The 21,841-nt window shown below is 40.4% G+C and overlaps 1 protein-coding gene across 31 annotated transcripts in view; it reads right to left on the bottom strand.

The window, feature by feature from the left end:
* The window catches only part of DTNA (dystrobrevin alpha), a 355,063-nt gene that overhangs the window by 65,486 nt on the left and 267,736 nt on the right, over nucleotides 1–21,841 (bottom strand). For all 31 annotated transcript variants that reach the window (XM_081790787.1, XM_081790789.1, XM_081790788.1 and 28 more), the window contains 5 exons: nucleotides 19,639–19,724; nucleotides 12,266–12,420; nucleotides 6,839–6,944; nucleotides 5,424–5,590; nucleotides 2,897–3,021 (listed from right to left, as the gene is read on the bottom strand). In XM_081790787.1, coding sequence (XP_081646913.1) covers nucleotides 2,897–3,021; nucleotides 5,424–5,590; nucleotides 6,839–6,944; nucleotides 12,266–12,420; nucleotides 19,639–19,724 — 639 coding nt within the window. The remainder of the gene's footprint in view (nucleotides 1–2,896; nucleotides 3,022–5,423; nucleotides 5,591–6,838; nucleotides 6,945–12,265; nucleotides 12,421–19,638; nucleotides 19,725–21,841) is intronic.

The following is a 21,841-nucleotide window of genomic DNA, read 5'->3' as shown; positions in this document are numbered from 1 at the left end:
CCTAGTAAATTTACTCTATGGAACCTGGCCACCGCAAAGCTGAAACTGCAGTTTCTTAGCGAATGGCTTCATGTTTCAGGTTCATCATGGAAATGTTGAACTTGGGACACAACTATAACTAACCTTGGCACCAAATGGTGGCTGTCAAAGGAACTGAGGTTCCTATTTCCTCCATAATCAAATGAGAAGTTACTTTACCTAATAAGTAGGTCACGCTGGGAATTTTAAACGTATTTATTCTTATGAACAAGAAATAGCTCCACAAGATAAAGTCACAGGGATCTAGTGCAAACTTTTCCCTGTGGACGAGACCTTCACAGAGGACGTTTTTATAAAATTGGCATTTGTCTTGTGAATGGAAAGTGTTCAGCTGAAGGCAGAATTACCTTTAAAGTGGCCTCACGTTACTCACTTGTTTTGTGTCTCATAACCACTTATGATTATAAGTCTTTATAAGCACACAGGGGACTATTGAACTACTTACCAAGTATCACTTTTGGCAGCAAGGAATTGAATAGAATAGAGACTGTTAATCATGGTAAAATTGACAAGAAATACAATAGCTAAGAACAAATGCCAAAATACCAAAATGTCACCACTTGAGCAGCCTTATGTATCTATGATAATTTAGAATAGCTAAATGAACAGCATATTTTAAAATTAGAAGTCTTAGATACCCCTATCCAAAAAACAAAAAGAAAAAGACATGGGTATCTATTTAGGAAAAAGACATTTGAATAGTAAATGAGAGAAAAACGTCTAAAGTTAAAAACAGAAAAGAAATTCTGGTCTAATATAGATTGGGCATTCTGCGTGCAGAATTTCTTGTATGTTATTTCAATAATGAAATATTTTCTACAATTTGCATTTTAAAGTTGAGACATTCACCCTGGAAAAATATATTATCAGTGAGTATAGATCACTACTTTGATTCGAGGACTATTTGGAGAATCTGGTTAAATATATGGAACTTTTTCCAGAAAAAAGCATATTAGTGGAGAATTTTAAGAGAATCCTGAAACTCTTCAAGGAACTCAAATTGTGCAGAGATTGCCCTCAGTTAGTTCATTGAATAACACATCAGAAATTAAGGTTAAAAGTTTGTTTACTCATTAGCCAATTAAATAACACACACACACACACACACACACACACACACACACACACACACACACACACCAGGCCGGAGCACAGGCTTTGTGCTAGGTAATACTGCAGTGTGACTGACCATGAAATTTATTTCACTCTGCCTCACTTCCTAATTTTGTCTCCAAGTGGGAGGAAGCATCCTAATTCTGTTCCACTTCAAAGCTCTTGGAGTCAGGCTGTCACATCCACTCTCTATTTTCCTTACACCCATCAGCTCTGATTGAACGTTGTTCTCTGGGGTGAAACTCCTAGCCAGGCTGGTAGGAAATGACTCCATGGCAGAGGTCAGACAGCATAGACTTGCTCTCAGTTTTATTCTTTTATTAAAAACTTAGTGATTGTCTCTGGCTATGGGAAGAACAGTTGAGATCTTAATAAGAACAGCTCGTATGAGGTCGTTTTCTGCAAGTGATTGGCCCTTTGGGATACTCCCCAGATTTATTTACCCCTGGCTTATTTTCAGGATAAAAATTTCCAAAAATAAGTTAACCACATTCTACCTAATTGGCTTACATTAGTTTTTTGGATGCTTAGCCCATGCCCGCAACAAAAGCCTCCAGGCTGTGTGTATTGCTGAAGGCAGTGAACCCTCAAAACACACTTGGGAGCAAACCAGACAGAGCCTTGTAGTATTTACATAAAGCCATAGACATGTCACAGCACAAATCATTTGATGGTATTTGCTTAGGTCCATCAGAGGAAAGAGTTACTACTTTCATAAAGGTCGCATCCATCACGGCATCTTTAATGGGTCATATTCTGAACTGCCTGAAGCATGGACTTTGCCCTGGTGGATTCCTAATCTTGATAGGTCTGATCAGCTCAGCTCTGGATGTCAACAGGCAAACATAGGCCCTGCGGTGCAGGAGGTCCTGCTGAACGGTGCAAAACAAAAAGGAGTGTGTATAGAGGGGAGACCACCTTTTCTAGAGCCTTTCTGACATACCTTTGACTACATAATTCCTAACTGGGCACGGATGCAGACGATATGCTTGTTTCTTCTTTTCAGCCCAAGATAACACCAAGGAAGAAATATTTTCTTCTACTTCAGCCTCCCCTGTAATCTGGCCATGCAGGCCTGAGAGAGGCTCCCAGGCATGAGGCTTCTGGGGGGTGGAAAGAATGGGTGGTAGCACTCTTTCCTAGCCCACTCTCTACCCACCAAACTCACAAATACTTTGGAGAAAGAATTTTTTAGTCTATTTTTGGATGTTCTGATGAATTTTACCACCCAACTCTCCCTCTTCAACCTTCCCACGCACAGGTCATGATTCTTCTAAAGTTGTGTAGTTTAGGATAAGACAATGACAATTTCTAGATTTGTTGACATCTTTAAGATGACTGGCTCTGCAGATAAATGCAGCAAAGAGTTTTTATTTTGGGGACCCAAAGCACACATGATATTAAGGCTTAGTGCGCCTTAAAATTTTCTTAAAATTAATTCCATTGATTGTTAATGTTCAATTATAAAAACTCTCTCACATCTATATTTTATAATGATGCTTTTTGAATATTTTCCACCTACAGGTGATTTACATTAGTGTTGCATACTTTACTTGCACATCAAGACAGAAGTACTGTATACCCCTAGAGTAAAAATTATAATCATGTTATTTTCACTTTCTTTTTTTTTAAATTAAAATGTAAAATGTGGTCCCTGACAACAAACATGAATTTGCCTTGTATGTATGTGGACGTGTGTCAATGACGAAAGACATCTTTTCATCTGGAGGGCAGAGATACTCACACGATGTGCGCCAAGTTGAGTGGCTTCTCAGGCTGGTCAGGGAACATGGGGTGCAAGGGTTCACGGCTGGAAGCACAGCTCAGAGACTTGCTTAATGCATTAGTTAGCTTCTTAGCAGGTGATTTCTGGAAAGGAGAAGAAAGGTAGAAGTGACAATAACTAATATTTACGTAGTATTTTATGAGATGATTTGCTCTAACAATAGATACTCGTTCACTCACTCATTCATTCACTGGTTTATGCATGAAGTCTTCTGTGCGTGTCTACTCTAAGTCAGAGAGTTGGCTCAGTGCTGGGACTAAAGTGCCGGGACAAGCCACCAGAGTACCTGCTTCCTGCTGCTTAGTGTTAGCAAATGCTGTGATAAATGGAAGCAGTCATTGTGCATAGGACATCTGAGCTGGGACTCAAGGGACCAGCAGGAGTCCTTCTGATCAAAACTCAAGGGATTGAGAAGGTAATTCCAGATGGAGGAAGAAGAGACCCCACTCTGGAGACGAAAGCAGAAGGCAGATCATTGAAGTCCTTCTATGCCACATCAAGGACTGTGGTCTTTATCTCAGATGCAGAGGGAGACAATGAAAGAACTTAAATCATAGAGGTGACAGGGTCAGAGGTGATTCTAGAAGGATTGCTCCTGCTTAAGAACAGAAAATGATTTGGGAGGAGATAGGAGTGGACGTAAGAAGATGAGCAGAAGCTTTCACAGGCATCCAGGTGCAAAATGTCTCAGGTGTGGCTGGATACATCCAGTTAAAAGGAAAAGTGGAGCTTCAATTTGAGGCTTTAGGGTTTAAAATTCATGTTCTTTCCAGAGCATCATGATCGCTCTTTTTCATTTAGACCAGTAGGATGTTTATCTTAAAATCTTCCAGCCAAATCTATCAAAAAGAATCTATCACACTTAATAAATCTTTATGCCAACTTTTCCATGAGAAGCCACTAACAACTTTGTCGCTTTCTTTTACACACAGAGCCCAGAAGTGGCAATACAATGAAGTGACTTTTGTCTTCATTATTTAAAAGCTAAGTGATGGGGGCATTTAAGAAGTCCCTCTTCTTCTGCTAGGAGATATAATTCTTAGAACATTTAAAACGCAGCCACAGCAACAGCCCTTCACCCCCATAAACACTGGAGCCTCTTTATCCTCTTGAGGAGACTGATTCTACTTTGGAAAGACATTGCCCTGCCATATAATTTTAAGAGCCCACGATCCCTAAGAAAGAGACTCCCAAACTGACTTTAGTATTTATATAAAACAACAATGAAAAAATGCTTAGTCTTTGAACACTAGCCCTCCAGGATCTGAGATAGAGCAAGTTTGAAAATTGGTAGGCTGCTGACCATAAGAAAATAGAAAGTGTTTTTTCCTATCTTCTGCACTAAATTGTATTTCATGATCTGTGTTAGTATATCCATCCTCAGCGTGTGACATAACCAACGGTGGGAGGTGGCATCTGAACTGGCATAAAGCCCTCAGTAGACGATGCCTTAGTGAATCACTGTGATGCCTTGAATTCACAACCTGACAGATGCTAGAAAAAAAGTAATATATTTACACTGAATCTTGGTTCCCAATAATAATTCCTAGAGAGAACATTCTGATTTAAAATGCATTTTCTGAAGACCTCCTTTATAAAAAAAGAACAGTAAGTTCCTCTTTAATAAAGACTATAGGTTAATTGAAATACAGAAAATATAGAAAAAAACTCAAAAGAAGTTTGCATTTTCTTTTAACGCAGAACTGTTCCAAGAGGGGTTGACAGGTCTGATGGTTCATGCAACAAAAACCAACCCATATATACAGCAATACTTTCACAGAAGTACAAAGAACAACATCGGGGAACTGATCTTGGAGTGTAACTGAGACACAGGTCAGCCAACTAAACTGCGTGAACAGCAAGCTCATGGGTCAAATTCCTCCCACACATCCATCACATGGACAGACACTGACAAGTCATTTTTGGCAAGTTGGTCACTCACACTATTTACAAAAAGATGATTTGCTCATATAGACACAATCTCCCCTCCTCCAAAAAAGTAAAAAAAAAAAAAAAAAAAAAAAAAAAAAAAAGACGCGTGGCTCACACGTCTTTCCTTTATGCTCTAGTCGCGCGCTTAACAGAACTTCGGAAACCAAGAAAAAAAGAAACAAACAATAATTTTTAAGCGATTCCCACAAACAAAATAAAACAAAACTTGGAAAGAGCCTTAACCTACTGTGAAAAAGAAATTATGTTCCAGAAGGTGCTTGGTCAGTTGTTATCTAACCCAGTACTGAGTTGTCTGTATTCCAAGAAGTAACATAGTTTGAGTCTTCCTATAGTTTAAGTCTTATGAAGCGACCCTGGATTCAGATACAACAATTAAGACATCCCAGTGAGGTGGGGGGTGGGACGGAAAGGAAAGGAAGGACTGTTAGAGAAGGTAGGTTTGCTCTTTAATTCTCTCCCCATCCTTGATGTTCCCTTGCATTCTAAGCGACACTCATGCAGCCAAGTGTGTGTTGACTGGACCTGGCCTTACCCATGATGTGTACTCTTTCATTTGGTGTTGGTTGCTATGGGAACCACCGGCATGTCCCCTCCAGAAGCAGTCCTGACAGAGCTGGTAATTGTGACACTGTTGGCATCGGTAGCGGAATCCCATCATACTCTCGCTGTGGCAGTAAGAACATTCCACCGGATGGAAGACTAAGGGGGGTAGTAAATGGAGAAAAAAATGAGCAAATCAGAGCATGAGCCAGAATAAGGAAAAGTACAGCCGAATGGGAATTGCATTGTTTTGCTGTGTGCCATGATTTCAGATGATAGTCAATTTTGCCTGAGAGAAGCATCATGTTTATCCCTGGACTCTCGCTGTCCTTTTCAAGCATGTGTGTGGAAGGTGGAGGAAATGAAATGGGATAGAGGATAGGTCTTCTTTTAATACCAGATTTATGCAATGCCATTTGCTCTTTTACTCCCATCTCTTACACTACAAGAATATAAATTCCCCAAACTGACCCATCTTTCCCCCAAACTGCTCTCTGTCTCTAGGAGACTAGCACAGCTCGCTGGAAGACTCAGAAGTACAATGACGAACACAACGGACTGTCGCATGGGTAGAGAGCAAATGTTAGAGAAATGGAAAATGAGAGGGAGAAAAAAGAAAGGGATATGAGGGAGAGTAGAAACACTGGATGAGAATGAAATTTTTTTTTTTAATAATGGAGTGGCTAATGGGCTTATTTCATGAGTGACATTGCCTCCATTTAACATTTTTTTTTCTTTCCTGAGAGGCAGATGGACAGGCAGATGCCCAAAGAGATGTGTAAATTATCTGAATACAGTTCTAATTCAGGTAGTTCGAGAGACGCTTCACTCTCATTGGCAGACAATTTGAATTATAAAGCAGGTGAGGTAAAATACTTGAGACTTGAAGCTAACAAATAATCAGATCCAAGTAACTGTCTACATGCTACCAAGCAATGGCCTTTGGTCAAGTTATTTATGTAACCACAATCACCAAAAGCTTCCATTTGAAGCGTATAACTACAGAGGAGCAAGGTACCATAACCTAATTTCTTTCCATCTCCTCCACCTATTCTTGGCCAAGTGCCCAGGAACAGTCAATGCCATGAATACCAGTATTGGAAGTTCATGCCTAAACATAACGCTATCATACTAAAAAATGTTATATTCATTATTGAAATTCTTCTGCGGCTAGAGCCAGTCTACAGCCACACTCCACTTGTAAGTGAGAGGCACACAGCGAGATTTAATGAGTTTATGGAATTGACTCTCCTAATTTTGCAGTGAGCCTCTAATGCCTTACGGATCAGGGAGAAAGGGTCTTTCGAAACTCAAAACGACTAAGCGACCTTGGCTTAATAACTGTAGACTTGAGAGAACAATTTCAATAATTTTAAAAACTGCCGTAGCTCAGTAGTAACTACTCACCATTTTCTACATTTGCCAGCCGATGCAGAAGGGGCAGCCAGACCAGACACTGCGGGGGAGGGTCGGACATGAGTGTGTCCAAGAAACCGTTTAAGGTGACCTTTTTCTGCATCAAAAAAACCCCACAAAAATTTAGAACAGAGAATAATGTGAATTTACCTGCTGTGTACATGCCCTTTGCGACTAAAGAAAGAGGACATTCCATTAACCTCTAATACATGAAGAACGAGAATATAGTCTAATACCTAAAGAGCTAGTTCTGAATTTAAACCATTGGTTGCTTTAACACTTAAACACACATAGGACTGGATTATCTCCATTGAGGCTGAGTCAATATTGTCATAGGGAGAGCGACAATTCTGAGAGGGTAGCTTTTGTGTATGAGGGGCAGTATGAAAATGGTAAGGAAAGACAAAGAGTAGACTTGCTCTCTACAACTTTACCCAGTCATGGTAAAGCCACAATTCCCATAGCAGTCGCTCGGTATTCTACATTTGTAGGACAACTTCCCTTCTAAACTTTCTCCACTTCTGTAAGTACTAAATACTTCATGGTTAATGTGAATGGTTCTTGCCATACAAGATTAGGAGGAAATCCTGTGAGGAGGGAGCGACCCTTCACTGTTAGAACAGTCTATAGTTCCAAAAATTCTTTTTCCCTTCTTGATATATCTTTCCTCTTAACTCAGTTTGCATCTGTCTGCATTATCCTGGTCCTTTCTGATATGGAAAAGGAATGGATTTTAAATTTCCTTCAAAATGACAAAAATAAGAAGTTATATGCATACATGATATTATAGCAGGATGAATAACAAAAAAATAACAGGTTTATATGCAAAAATCACTATTTTATTTGAAATTTTGAATTGTATTATCAGATGGATGGGGTAGTTTTTGGTTTGCTTGCTTGTTTTTTTTTTTTAATTTTATTTTAATTCCAGTATAGTTAACACACAGTGTTACATTAGTTGCAGGTGTACAATATAATGATTCAACAATTCTATATGTTACTCAGTGCTCATCAAGATGAATGGTACTCTTGGGGCGCCTGGGTAGCTCAGTTGGTTGGGCGAAGGTCATGATCTCACAGTTTGTGAGTTCGAGCCCCGCGTCAGGCTCTGTGCTGATAGCTCACAGCCTGGAGCCTACTTCAGATTCTAGGTCTCCCCCTCTCTCTACCCCTCCCCTGCTCATGCTCTGTGTCTCTCTGTCTCTCAATAATAAATAAACATTAAAAAGCAACATGAATGGTACTCTTAATCCCCATCACCTATTTCACTCATCCCCCCACCCATCTCCCCTCTGGTCACCATCTGTTTGTTCTCTACAAAAGACCTCCCCCCCCCCCCCCCCGGCAAAAAGAAAGCAATCTTGGAAAATCTTGAAAAAGAAAAACAAAGCTGGAGGTGTCACAATTCTAGATTTCAAGATATACTACAAAGCCATAGTAATCAAAACGGTATTGCTGGCACAAAAATAGATACTTAGATCAATGGAACAGAACAGACAGCCCAGGGATAGATTTATATCTTTAGATAAGAAATCAGTTGTGAAGAGCTATCATACCTTTTCAAGGCACCTATCTGATACTAGTCCTTGTAATTTCACACACAAAATATTTTGGTACTCTTTAATTAATCTTTTTTACCAGCAGATAGTTACAATGGTAGCTTTCCCTCAAAATACTAGATAGCTTAAGTATTATAAGGTGGTAACATTATTATTAAAAGATATTTATGTAGGGGCACCTGGGTGGCTCAGTAGGTTGTATCTGACTTCGGCTCAGGTCATGATCTCATGGTCTGTGAGTCTGAGCCCTGCACTGGGCTCTGTGCTGACAGCTCTGAGCCTGGAACTGCTTTGGATTCTGTGTCTCCCTCTCTCTCTGCCCCTCCTCCCCCTCTCAAAAATGAATAAACATTAAAAAAAGCTATTTATGTAAAGTATAAGTAATGAGACAACATTTTTTAAGAAGTTACCACAATTTGTAGTATCTGAAATAATCCTGTCTTTCAAAATAATTACTTGGAATGGCTTGTACTTTCTCCAATGAAGCAATGCAAACAATTTTAGAATTTCATCATTCAAACTGCTGTTATAGCCAGTTTATGAAGCACAAATATAAACTGGTCTTATTATTTATTTATATTTGTGTTGCCTCTTCTTATACTTAAAAAAATCTTATCCATTTTGATCATGAAACTGGCTGAAAATCACTCCTGGAAGTCTCCAAAAATGCTATTATGATTTCAACACATATAAATTTTTCATCATTGAAGATATATAAGAAAATTATGGAATAAGACAGTCTATAAGATATTTCAAAAGGAACTTTGTGCTGTGGTAACATCATATATAAATCTTATTGAACAGGTAGGTTGTATTAAAATAAAAGACAGTCATCAAGGGGTGCCTGGGTGGCTTAGTCAGTTGAACATCCAACTCTTGATTTTGGCTCAGGTCAATATCAATGGTTGGTGAGTTTGAGCCTCACATAGGGCTCTGCACTGACAGTGTGGAACCTGCTTGGGATTATCTCTCTCTCCCTCCCCGCCCCCCCTTCTCCCTCTCGTTCTACTCCTCCCCCACATGTGCATGCTTGAGTTTTCTTTCTCTCTCTCTCTCTCTCACAAAATAGATAAACTTAAAAAAAGTCATCTAGAGAAACAAGAAACAAAATGAACTATTGGAACTACACCAAAATAAAAAAACTTCTGCAGAGCAAAGGAAACCATCAACAAAACAAATAGACAACCTACAGAATGGGTGAAGATATTTGCAAATCATACATCTGATAAGGCGTTAACACCCAGAATATATAGACAATTACACAACTCAACACCAAAAAACCAAATAATCCAATTAAAAATGGGCAGAGGACCTGAATAGATATTTTTTCCAAAGAAGATATACATATGGCCAAGAGACACATGAAAAGATGCGCAACATCACTAATCATGAGAGAAACGCAAATCAAAACCACGGTGAAATTTCACCCCACACCTATCAAAATGGTTAGAATCAAAAAGACAAGAAATAACAAATGTTGGCGAGGATGTGGGGAAAATGGAACCTCAGGCACTGTTGATGGGAATTAAGTTGGTGCAGCCACTGTGAAAAACAGTATGGATTAAAAGTTCTATTAAAAATAGAACTACCATATGACTCAGTAATCCCACTAGTGGGATTCACCCAAAGAAAATGACAATACGAATTCAAAAAGATATATGTACCATTGTGTTTACTGCAGCATTATTTACAATAGCCAAGATATGGAAGCAGTCCAAGGGTCCATCCATAGAGGAATGGGTAAAGAAGCTGAAAAAAATTAGGCTAATAAACTTGTGTTTTGAATTAATTCACAGTATTTTAACAGTTAATTTCAGTTAAAAGGGAAGACTCACTCTTTTTTAAAATTTGTTTATTTTGAGAGAGAGAGAGTGAGAGAGAGCAAGTATGAGCAAGAGAGGGCCCGTCAGAGAGACAGAGAGAGAGAATCCCAAGAAGGCTCCTTGCTGTAAGCACAGAGCCCGACATGGGGCTCGATGTGGGGCTCGATCTCACAAACTGTGAGATCATGACCTGAGCAGAAATCAAGAGGTAGTCAGTTAACTGACTGAACCACCCACGTGCCCCAAGACTCACTAACTCTTAAATCAGTAAAATTCAGTATGGTAAGCATTTGTCATGTGCCTTTTATGAGATAGGGAAACAACCTGTTTAAGATATGAAGATGGTTAAGGTAGGAGGCTTTATGTCTTTTGTGAAAGGCTTCTTGGGGAAAGCAATGTTTGGGCAAGAAAAAGGAGTTGGAGGCAAGAAATGGGAGGACATTGGAGACAGAGAAGCACAGACTCAGAAAACGGAGTGGTTGGAGCAGGAACAGAGATAGAAGGCTGCATCTGGAGGCAGAGGGGTGAGCTGGAGAAGGATGGAAGGGCTCTCAGAGTCTGGAAGAAAGGGAGATTCATCCTGCAGGCGATTAGGCTGCTCAGCAGGTGAGTGGCATGGTTAGATGGGGTGTTGTGAGGGATAGATGAGAAGAAACGAAGCCTCCTTCATGTTCTCTCTGTGCAGTTTTACCCTGTTGTACTACTGTATGCATTTTGAGAACCTCTGAAGATGCCTCTTGAGAATGGCTTTCGGAAATAGTTTGGAATGCAATGGGGCGTGCACCAAATAAACAAATCCAGGGGCCGGGGGCCAGGGTGGAGAATAATACAATAGGGCAGGCAACAGGTGCTGATGAGGAAAGTGACTGGAGACACGTTTAGAAGGTGAAATGAGCAGGACTTGTGGACTGATGAGAGCTGCTGGGTGAGGAAGTGGTGTAGAAGGAGGCTTAGGCGATGGAACCGTTCTGATGTTACCAACTCAAAGGGAGATCTAAAGGGGAGCATGCTTCATCTGGAGGCAGAGATGAGGGACCTAAGCTGGCCTGGGGGTGGGGGAGTGGGAGAGGTCAGAAAGGCTGTCTGGATGACTCAACACGGGAGCAGAGTTAGCACTTAGTGTATCAAACCATCCCATCTCTCATTGGTTGTTGTGTACAGTTGTGATTCTACATAAATCCATGACCTGCAGGGATCTGAGGCACTTTCGACCTCCTAGGTCACAAGTAAACAGATGCACGAAGTTTACTAGCCAGGCAGTTAAATGCAGCTTCTCACTAGCTGCTCTGCACCGATTTCTTATTTAAGGGATCCTTTTAGAGGACATTCTTGGTTAGTTTGGATTTTTTAAAAATTTTAAACAAACCTTCAGTTTATGGATTCGTAAACTACCATTGCATCACTCCAGAGAATGGTGCCAGACATGAAGACTTTCTACGTGACTGGACAGGTATAAACACAGAAACCCTCAAGCACTAAATAGCTTCTCTGGGCTAATTTGTACCACCCTCAGTTAAAACATGTAACTCTGAACCCCTAATGCATCACGTTGTGGGGGATGCGGGCATCCGTGTCTGTCATATTTTGGGCCTCCCTGATGGTGTGTTACACGTGGTATGTGATTCCTTTCTTGTTTCCTCTGCTAGACATTGGAGAAGCTTGGCGCTGGCCCAGACTTACGTTTCATACGAGGCTGAGTGACAATTCGGCCCTTTTGATCCTACAGTGATAATCGCAGGCATGACGCCGAGGGTATAGGGTTGTCGTAAGGATTGCATTGGACAATTCGAGTAAAGAACTTAGCATGGTGCCTGGCTCACGGTCAGGAGCCACCAATTATTATTTTCCAGGTATGCTGAGTTCAGTTCCTGGTTCAGAGGTCAGTTGTCAGAGACTGGAAGATGCACTACAGTTTATCATGAAGAATTTGTCTAAGTAGTGACTTGGAGGAACATACAGAAGAAAAACTACTGTTTGAGAGATATTTCCTTTAACATGTCCTTCCCCCTGACCCCTTCCCCCCACCCCCCACCTACCTGTTGAGAGAAACAGGATCTAGCTGACTGTTCTGTGTAACCAAATGAAGGACCTTCAAAAACCGCCGTGGGTAGTTTGAGAACTTCCCGCAGGAACTGATCATATCGTCCATAAACCATCACCCCACTGGAGTCAGAAATCATTGAGAAAATATCTGACGGAAGGGAAAAGGAAAGATATTTATTCATCACTTAAATATTCCCCGCTGTTTCAGTGCACCATATCTGCTGCAAATAACCGAAAATGTAGCAGAATAAGTAATTTTTTTATGAAAGAGTAACATAAAGGTTAATTGTTATGCTGAAGTATTCCTGGCATTGTGTTTCCTTTGGTGTCTTTTAGGTAGCTGATTCTGGAACACAGCATTGTGTTGGATAAAATTAGCATATTTTGATAAGACAGAGAATATCCCATTTTTATTTTAAGGTCAATTATCAACTCATACATCACTCAATGGAAGGAATTTTTGTATATGTGAGGAATCTGCTGACCTCATTGAAACACACAATGAACATTTTCTACAACAATGGGGTATGTATGTATGTATCTAGCTAGCTATTTGCCCATCTATATTATCACAAAAACCTTTGAGTTTTGGTTTAGGGTACTGAAAAATGAAAGATGCAATGGGGATAAGAACATAATGAAAACACTTGATTAACTTCCCACAGAAGCAGAAAACTTTCTATAAATCACAGTGTGCTAGGTGGAAGGTACGTACTTGATTTACAGGGAAGGGTCTTTTGACTCACGCAGTGGAGGGGAAGCCTGGCCTTGGGGAAGATCAATGAGGTAAAGTCAGAGTCCCAGACAGAGCCCGTGTCTTCATTGAACCTCTGTTCTTCCGCTTCTGCCACTACGGGCACTTAGTGATATTAATGGCATAATTTCTCAAGGTACTTTATAATTCCTCTGTGGAAGTCACTATGGTCATGAAAGCGTCTGCTATCGTAGTTTGTCACTGTGCGAGACTGTGACTAGGAGGGTACAGCTGTTGGGACAAACTGTTGTAAATTCAACATGCTGCCTCTGTTCAGTTTGGGCTTAATGTCTCAAGGTCAAAATGCAGTGTGGGGACATGGTTTTTACACTGCAGTCAGATGTTAAGCACATTACAGGCTTTAGCTGGATTATGTTTTGAGGCTGTGAATTGGCGCTCATTTCCTTCAAATACTCCAGTTCTAAAGGATTTCTACTGTTTCAAATAGTTTATCAATTATGAGGCTAAAGAAAATTCACCCAAGCAACAAAATTAATGTTGTTTTCATTCGCCTTCACAACTGTTAACTTGGTGAATTTTCTCTTATGTTTCATTTTAACGGATTAAAAAAAAAAAAAAAAGCAAAAGAAAGAAAGAAAAGAAAAAAAGTTGCCCAAAGCAAAATACTCTTATGTAATCCCATATATAGAAACTCAAGAATTCCAATAAAAAGAGGGAAAAGGAAACCCAGGAAAAGTAAGTGGACTTTCTTATAGGAGCGTAGGAGCTGACACCTTGTGTGTTTTTAGACAGGTTGGTTAACTACAATTGGGACATCCTGACCATCTTCTGGGCTTTATTTCTAGGGCAGGACACAGTTTTGAAAAGTAGCCTAGGCCTTTCAAATCTCCCACTGAAAAAATTTAGACAACATTTCTAACTAGAGCAAAGGCAGAAGGAGTACCAACACTGACCTTTCACAAACTTGAAGCTCATATGAAACTCCTTTGTGTTGATGAAGTTTTGCTAAGCAATAGCCGAACTAGGGCTAGGTCACTGGGATTAATGGGACGTGGCTGTTAATGGCCACTCTGGTTTTTAAAAATAAACGAGGGAACTCTGAGGAAGCTATCAAAATATGTGTGTACCTGAGTCCTGGGCTTTCTGTTTTATATATATATTGTTATATGACTATATATATATATATATATATATATATATATATACACACACACACACACATATGTATATAGCCATATATATTATGCAATATGCTGATAATATGTAATATATGTGTACGTAATAAAATATAAGGCTACTTCAAAGATTAAATTAGTTAATGGATGACAAGCATGCAGATGTAAAAGACACAGAATAGTGCTTGGCCCCTAGTACGCAGTACAGAAATGTTAGTTACTTTTACTATTGATTTCTTTTCACGTTTTTTCTGTCATTTACTTCATATGCTTAGACACTGCCTCCCCAATGGGATTGCTCTGTAATGTTCCCAATCATACTCTAAATCACCACTGTGATTTAGACACATACAATAATAGATTAGAAGAATTTACATTCATTGATTCATTCAACTAAAATTCACTTAGCACATACTAAATGTGTAAAATTGTGCTAAGCAATGAAGGTACAGAAAAATCAGGACATAGTTCTTTTTTTGTATTTATTTTTTTAGTGAATTAAAACAAAATTTTATTTTTAAATGGTATCAAACTTAACAAAAAATTGCAAGAATAAGAGTACTCCAAAGGACACTCACATGCCCTTTATCCAGATTCATCTATTAACACTTTATTCCATTTATTTTATCATTCTATCATCTATCTATCCATCTATCATCTGTCTACATCTACTTGTCCGTGTGTACATATGTATGTACAAACACGTTTTCTGAATTGAGACTAATTTGCATATATCATGGCCTTTACCTCTGAACACGGCCGTGGGTCCTCCCTAAGAATAAGGGTATGTCCTTTTATGAGACTACAGCAAGGGTTAGCAAACTTTTTTGGTAAAGGGCCAGATAGTAATATTTTAGGTTTTGTGGACCACACATGGTCTCTGTCACACGTTCCTCTTTGTACTTTATACAACCCTTTAAAAATGGGAAAACTATTCTTAGCTGATGGGCCATAGCGTGTTGACCCTGGATTACAGTGTAGTTATCCACTTCAGTATATGTAACATTGATACGCTAATCTTATCTAATATTATCTAGCCTACTGGCCATATTCCAATTTTGTGAATTGGTCAGTGACAGGGCATAGATTTTGACCTCTGGGAGGTCCCAGTCCCCTGGGGATACAGAGACATGCTTACATAGTGCATCATATGACATCATAAATTGTAACACGGTGGCGTGAATACCAGAACAGTAGGGTGTACAGGAGGCAGCAAGGGTTCAAAGAGGGTTTCCAGAGTGAGGAGTGGGTCAGGGAAGACTTCCTTTCACAGGTGACTTTTAGGTCTTCTTAGGTGATAGAGGTGGCTTCTAGGCCAAGTATAAAGGACAATCAGGGGCCAGTGAAGCTTTAGGAAATAGCACCAGGATGTGCACAGGCATGCTCAAGCATGATGCACTCAAGCTCTGCAAGTAGTTCGTTGTCAAGGGGCCTTGGGTGCACATAAGGGCTCGGTGGGAGATGAGGCAGAGATATGAAGAGCTTCTAGCCTCTTCTAAGGAATTTAGGTGGTGTCCAGGAGATGTTGGGGAGATACTAAAGACTTAAGGCAGGCCAGTGAGTCAGAAATATTACCGCGGAGATAGGTGTGGAGGCAAAACAACCAGTTCCGTTATAGAAACTCAACAAATCCACGGTGTTTGCTATAATGCTGGTCTTTTAAACAAAACCAAACAAGCCCTCCTCAGAAGCTTTAGAACAGCACCTGATTTTCTAGGTTAATGGCATTAAATTCAGAATTCCTTATGGTTCTTAGGACTATCTGGGAGCCCAGAGAAAGAAGCATAAACAGGTGCTCCAACTCATGACAACAATAGCTTATAACTGGACCAAGAACAATTTGACAGAAACAGGTATTTTATTCCGTCAAGTTTACGTTTAGGTCCGTGTGTGCTATGGCTGCAGGGGGCGCCCTCACACTCTAAGCAGCTCGGAGGCATGCAGTGGACACCCTGCACAATTGGTTCCTGGTGGCCCTGAGCACTGGAAATGGTGATGCAACATGGAGTTGTTGTCCTTTCTAATGCATTTTAAAGCACTTTGAAAAATTCAGTTGAAAATTTTCTGTTTTCTGCTTTTTGCTTTCTCAAATTCCTAATTTGTTTTCAGCAATTACTCTTGCCCCACACTCACCGGCAGGGGCTAGTTGGAACAAACTAAATATCCTTCATCCCTATGCACAAAAACAGAAAAATTGCCAGACAAGCACAGCTGGCCTATTGGCTGAAGCAAATTAGAACTTAAAGAAGGGAAAACAAAAACCCTCAAATCCTGAGAAATTCCATATCCTTTCATTTGATTTTTTCTTTTTGACAAAAGCAATGCAGAAAATCATTACTTCGCCTGTTTTATCATTAAGTGCAGCCGAAGCCGGCAAAAGAAGACCAGAGAAAACAGAATCCTGCTCGGCAAGAGTCAGCCACTGTGGTCTATGGGCAGATTTGCCTATATTTGCATATTTAGTTAATAGTTACCACTGAAATTAAAAATATCGGTGACTCAAGATATGCATTTTTGACTATTAACATTTTGGAGAGATTCTTCCAACCAAACTGCTTTCAGTTAAATTGTTTTTATCAAAGTGCTCTCAATCGACTAACCAGAATACCACTAAAACCTTCCTGGGATTAAGTACACAAAGAGTCACTCCTGAGCCCCAGAGCTGGGGGCATATTAGGCTGTGATTCAGGTCCACTGCTCTGGGAGAGGGCAATGTGATATATCTCAAGATCGCACTCTCTGTTTTTGTGGTTCTACAGAAGTTGTGACACCGAAACTTATTTCCGCAGACTGGAGAACATAGTTTACTCCCAGTGAGACTCATGTGTTTAACTTCTTTCACTGTGCTGAAAAGGATTTACTTTGGCCACAGATAGCATGCATGCTTTGCTCACTGATGGTGGGGTGAGGAGAAAGCACCCTAGCAATTACATTGTTTGCTTTGAATTCCTGGATGTGCCGGGTTTTGACATTTGGTGAAGATCTGCTCAGAAACTTAGTTACCTTGAGCTTAACTCTGCAGACACAGGTTGCTTGTTTACCTAACGACCATTCCCTTTGTCTTTATTGGCCCCAAGTTTCTTCCCAGGCTAAGAAGGGAAAGCAGAGGTCTTTCCCAGCCCAGGGGGCAGAGGTGGGCTCCTCCCTCACCATCATGGGCACCCCTTTCTTGTTACCAGTAACTGGTGTAGCAACTGGTTTCTGATGCCACACTGGGGGCTGGGGGCCTCTGGAGTGAGATGGGACTCTTGAGATTGCAGTATCCTTTTTCCCCCAGCAGAGGGACAAAATCTGACACTGAGGAAGCCTGAATGGAGAGATGGACAGCACTGTGAACCTTGCTGGCACAGCATTAATTAGCCTGGTTCATGCAAGGCCCCAAGGACCCCAAGGAAGGTCAGAAAACTGGTTCTCTTAGTTAAGTTCCTCAAACGTGTTTTAATATGGAATCTTTTTGTCTATGTGCCTATTAATATAACATTGAGTAAGTATTTGGAAATGTTTCTCAAGACTTAAAAAAAAAGTATCTGATGTCCTCAGCATAAGTGGCCAATCATGACATGAGATCATCAGGCAAGGCCTTCAAGATTTTTTCCTCTGCCCTGGTTCATTTCGCTAAACTTTCTCCTCTCAGCCGAACCCCGAAGGAAATGCTTCCTGGATTACTCTGGAGCTATGCTTCAAAAAAGGACATTGGGGGGAGCCTGGGTGGCTCAGTTGGTTAAGCGTCCCACTTCGGCTCAGGTCACGATCTCACAGTTCATGAGTTCGAGCCCTGCGTCGGGCTCTGTGCTGACAGCTCAGAGCCTGGAGCCTGCTTCACATTCTGTGTCTCCCTCTCTCTCTCTGCGCCTTCCCTGCTCATGCTGTGTCTCTCTCTGTCTCAAAAATAAATAAACATTAACAAATTTTTTTTTTTTTTAAAAAGGACATTGGTCCCATCACCTTCTCATTTCACTACTATCCTCAATTAAGCACTGAGGCAGATAGTTTTTAATTTTCAAAATCTCTTTCGGGATAACTAAAGAGAAACTAAACTCTCCCTTGTCAGGTCTGCTTGGGCTTCTCTGAATCCTTACTTCACTTGGCTCGTCCATGAAAGGAGGTTCCCAGGGTGAGGGGAGATGTGTGGTTGTGGGGTTTCCATGTGCCTTCCACCACTTATCTACTGGCCCAATGACAGAACTCTGCTGTGCAGCATGTCTGGGGAAATTCCAGAGGATTTTTTTTTTTCTTTCTGTATCTTCCTTCATTTTTCAGTCTTGGTGCCTCAAGAAGCAAGAGATCACACTCAAAAGCTGACAGGCAGCAGGTGAGAAAAGAGCCTGGAGGCGGCGAATCACAGATGATTAGAGCCGGGAGGGAACCTCCAGGTGTCTAACAAAATCCCCAAGTTTGGGACAGAGATGGAAGCTGAGGACTAAAGAAGTGAGGTAATGTCCACAGAATAACTCAGCCAATTAGTCACATGGCTGGGCTTGCAAGCTGGGGTTCCCGGTTCCATGACAGTGCTCCTTTCCCACACAGCATTACAGCCCAAACTCATAATATTTCAGGTAAGGGAAAGGGGTTAAGTGGAAATTTTTCTTTTAAACACTGCATCACTTAAAAATAGTTAGAAATGAAAATTCTTGCCCCCTCGTCCCACCTTCGGTCTTCTGAATCAAAAACTCTGGGAGTGGTACCCAGAAATCTGTAGTTTAAAAAGCTCTCCAGATGATTCTATAGATCCACAAATTTCAGAACCACTAGAGAAAAAAAAAAGTCACGTTCAAATCCTGGTGCCATCTCAACTATAATGACTTCATTCTACCCGAGTCTCAGCTTCTTTACCTAAAGCAAACAAAATGCCTGTGTTTTCTTGGTTAAAAAACTACCACATTTAGCGACAAAATGTACATAAAAGGCCCACAATCACTTGATGCACCCTAGCTATCACGTTTTTATTGGAATCCAGTTAATTCTCAGTCTATAGCGTCTCTGTGTGATTCTTATGCCTGTAACCCTGGCAATGTCTATTTTGGAACCTTCGGAATTCCCAGTGACTTGAACAGCACCGGCTGAGAATAATGAGGAAATGTGCCAGGAGTCTTGGCTTTGGATTACCTAAAAAAAGAAGGCTTCCGACATGGCCTTCATGTCCCTGTGACGATAGACTTATACCTGTGAGGCAGCACAGTACAATCAACTTGAAAGAATATATATCTTACTTTAATATTACAAAAAGCCTAGTGGGTGATAGTCAACAGGTTGTAACATACTAATCCATAAGTAGAAGGAAAATATTAATATCATTAACATTTACCTAATATGAAAATATTTCTTTGACACAATGCAAAGATCCATGAAGATTGTATCTCAAGTAGCTCTCGTAGAATGAGGAAAGTCAAAGTGGGTGGCAGGACACAGAGGAAATGGGGAAAGGAGAATGGTATACGGGAGGGATCGGCGAAGAGAGACACAAAGAATAACTTACATCTTAATTTGTCCATGATCTTCCCTCCACACAACGTGGCTAAAGCCATTTTGACAGCAAATACTGAAATTTTACCATGGCCTTCCCTGTTTAATAACAGAAAAAAAAAAAAAAAAAAAAAGATGTCATTTGGAGAACTTCCAGTAATGCGATTTGACATTTTCTGTTCTGTAGAAATCATAGGACACCGTAGCTGCATACATTATGTGAACATAACCATTTTAGAAAAGACCATGAATACAATTGAACACAAGTTTCTGAAAAGCTGACTATTCAATGTTTCATTTTTTCAAGAGAGAGCAGAATCTTCAAGTTATTCTTTGTCTATGTCACTTGTTCAAAGCATGAGCTGGCAGCTAGAGGGATATGTACTATTTAGCCATGGATTACAATTACAGAACATGATTTTCACTTGGGGTTTCATAAAATAATTTTATGCATGATGATTCCACAGTCTCCACAATTTAATTAAACATGGTTTCAGGAAAAAAAAAATTTGGTAGGAGAATTCCTGAATTTTATTAGAGTAACTATGGGGATTTTTCCATCACACCTTTTTTTTCTTCACCCATCATTTCCTACCCACAAGCTGTGTTTGTGTGATACATTTACTTTCCAAAGAGAGTTGATATTTTAAAGGGGCCAAAGTAAGAGCTCTGTTTGAGCTCCTTCTACCAAATTGACATTAGAGCTGCCAAATCTTCATCGATTCAGGAAGTGTAACTGACTTGTCCTTCACAAACTGTGATATAAAGGGCACACTGTAAGAAGTATAATATTTCAGCTAAATGATTTTGCAGCTGGGATAAACCGTTCGTTCTTGTATCCTTGGAATCAGAAAGTGTATCACATTAGTAACTCATTTCTTTGATAGTTGCTCCTCTTAAGAATGATCAACAGAGTTATTTTAAATAATAATGTGGCTTAAACGTAAGTAAAGTCAGTACTGACAAGGGTTTAATGTATAGAATAAATCATTTATATGACTAAGATCCGTATATATGACATTTTAGAGGAATAAGGTGCAATAAACAATTGTGTCTTTGTTCCTTATTAGACTCCAGAGATAGATGATGTTATTCATCCTTGCTGCTGTCATTCTTAGCATAGTAAGTACCTCAAATACAGCCAGCCAGAATGTGAAAGTGACTGAGCCCTATGCTGTTTGCTCTCCCGTTTATATTTCTAAGCCTAAGCACCAGATCTGTGTAATTAGTTATTGGATACCTCATGTCAAACTAAGTATGTTCAAAGTAGAGCTCGTTATCCTTACAAAGCCCTCCCATAATACTCAGACCAACCCACTACTATCTGCTTCTGGTTGTTAGTCCCTCTTCTGGTTGTCAGACTCACCATGCACCTAGTTACCCAAAAATGAACTCTGGAGAAGGGGTTAACCTTGACTTTGTTCTCTTCCTTAATTCACCACCACCTGAAATGTGTGAGTGACTCAAATATACGTCTGAACTGTACATTAAGGCCATTCCCTGCTTTCCGTTCCAACCGCCATTGCTTTATCAGCTCTTGCTGGAACACTGTAATAATTTCTTAAATGATCTCTCTGCTTGCACACTCACATCACAAAATCGACCATATTATTTTTTTTTTTATGTTTACTTTTGAGAGAGAAAAGAGAGAGAGACAGTATGCGAGCGGGGGGAGGGGGGGCGGTGCTGAGAGAGAGGGAATCATGGAATCCGAAGCAGGCTCCAGGCTCTGAGCTGGCAGCACAGAGTTCAACGTGGGGCTCGAAGCCACAACGGAGAGATCGTGACCTGAGCCGAAGTCGGATGCTCAATCAACTGAGCCACCCAGGCACCCTGATGATATTATTTCATTATTTAAAACTCTAATTGCTTCCGTTTGCCTACAGGCTACGATTACAAGTTTATCTGTGTTCTCCAGTCTTCCCTGCTACCATTTCTGTTGAACCTCACTCCATAGTCCCGTGTTTAATGCCCCTGCCCTTCCTACCACCTTTTGCCCAGGACTCTGTCACCTGTTCATCAAAGACTCAGCTCCATATATCATCACTCCATTTGCTCTGAAAACAGCTTTTCCCCTGGATGTGCAGGCAAATGCTCTTCCCTCCACTTCTACTTACTATTTGGCACCTATCACACTGAGTGACCTTTGTTTATTTACATATCTACATGTAATTTGACCCCACACTGTGAGATTCCTGGGGGCAGAGACCATATAT

This window comes from Panthera onca, chromosome D3 (assembly GCF_046562875.1).
Source record: "Panthera onca isolate mPanOnc1 chromosome D3, mPanOnc1 haplotype 2, whole genome shotgun sequence".
In the NCBI taxonomy this organism is placed as follows: Eukaryota; Metazoa; Chordata; class Mammalia; order Carnivora; family Felidae; genus Panthera; species Panthera onca.
The sequence above is the reverse complement of the archived record's forward strand: the minus strand, read 5'-3'. Positions and strand labels throughout refer to the sequence as shown.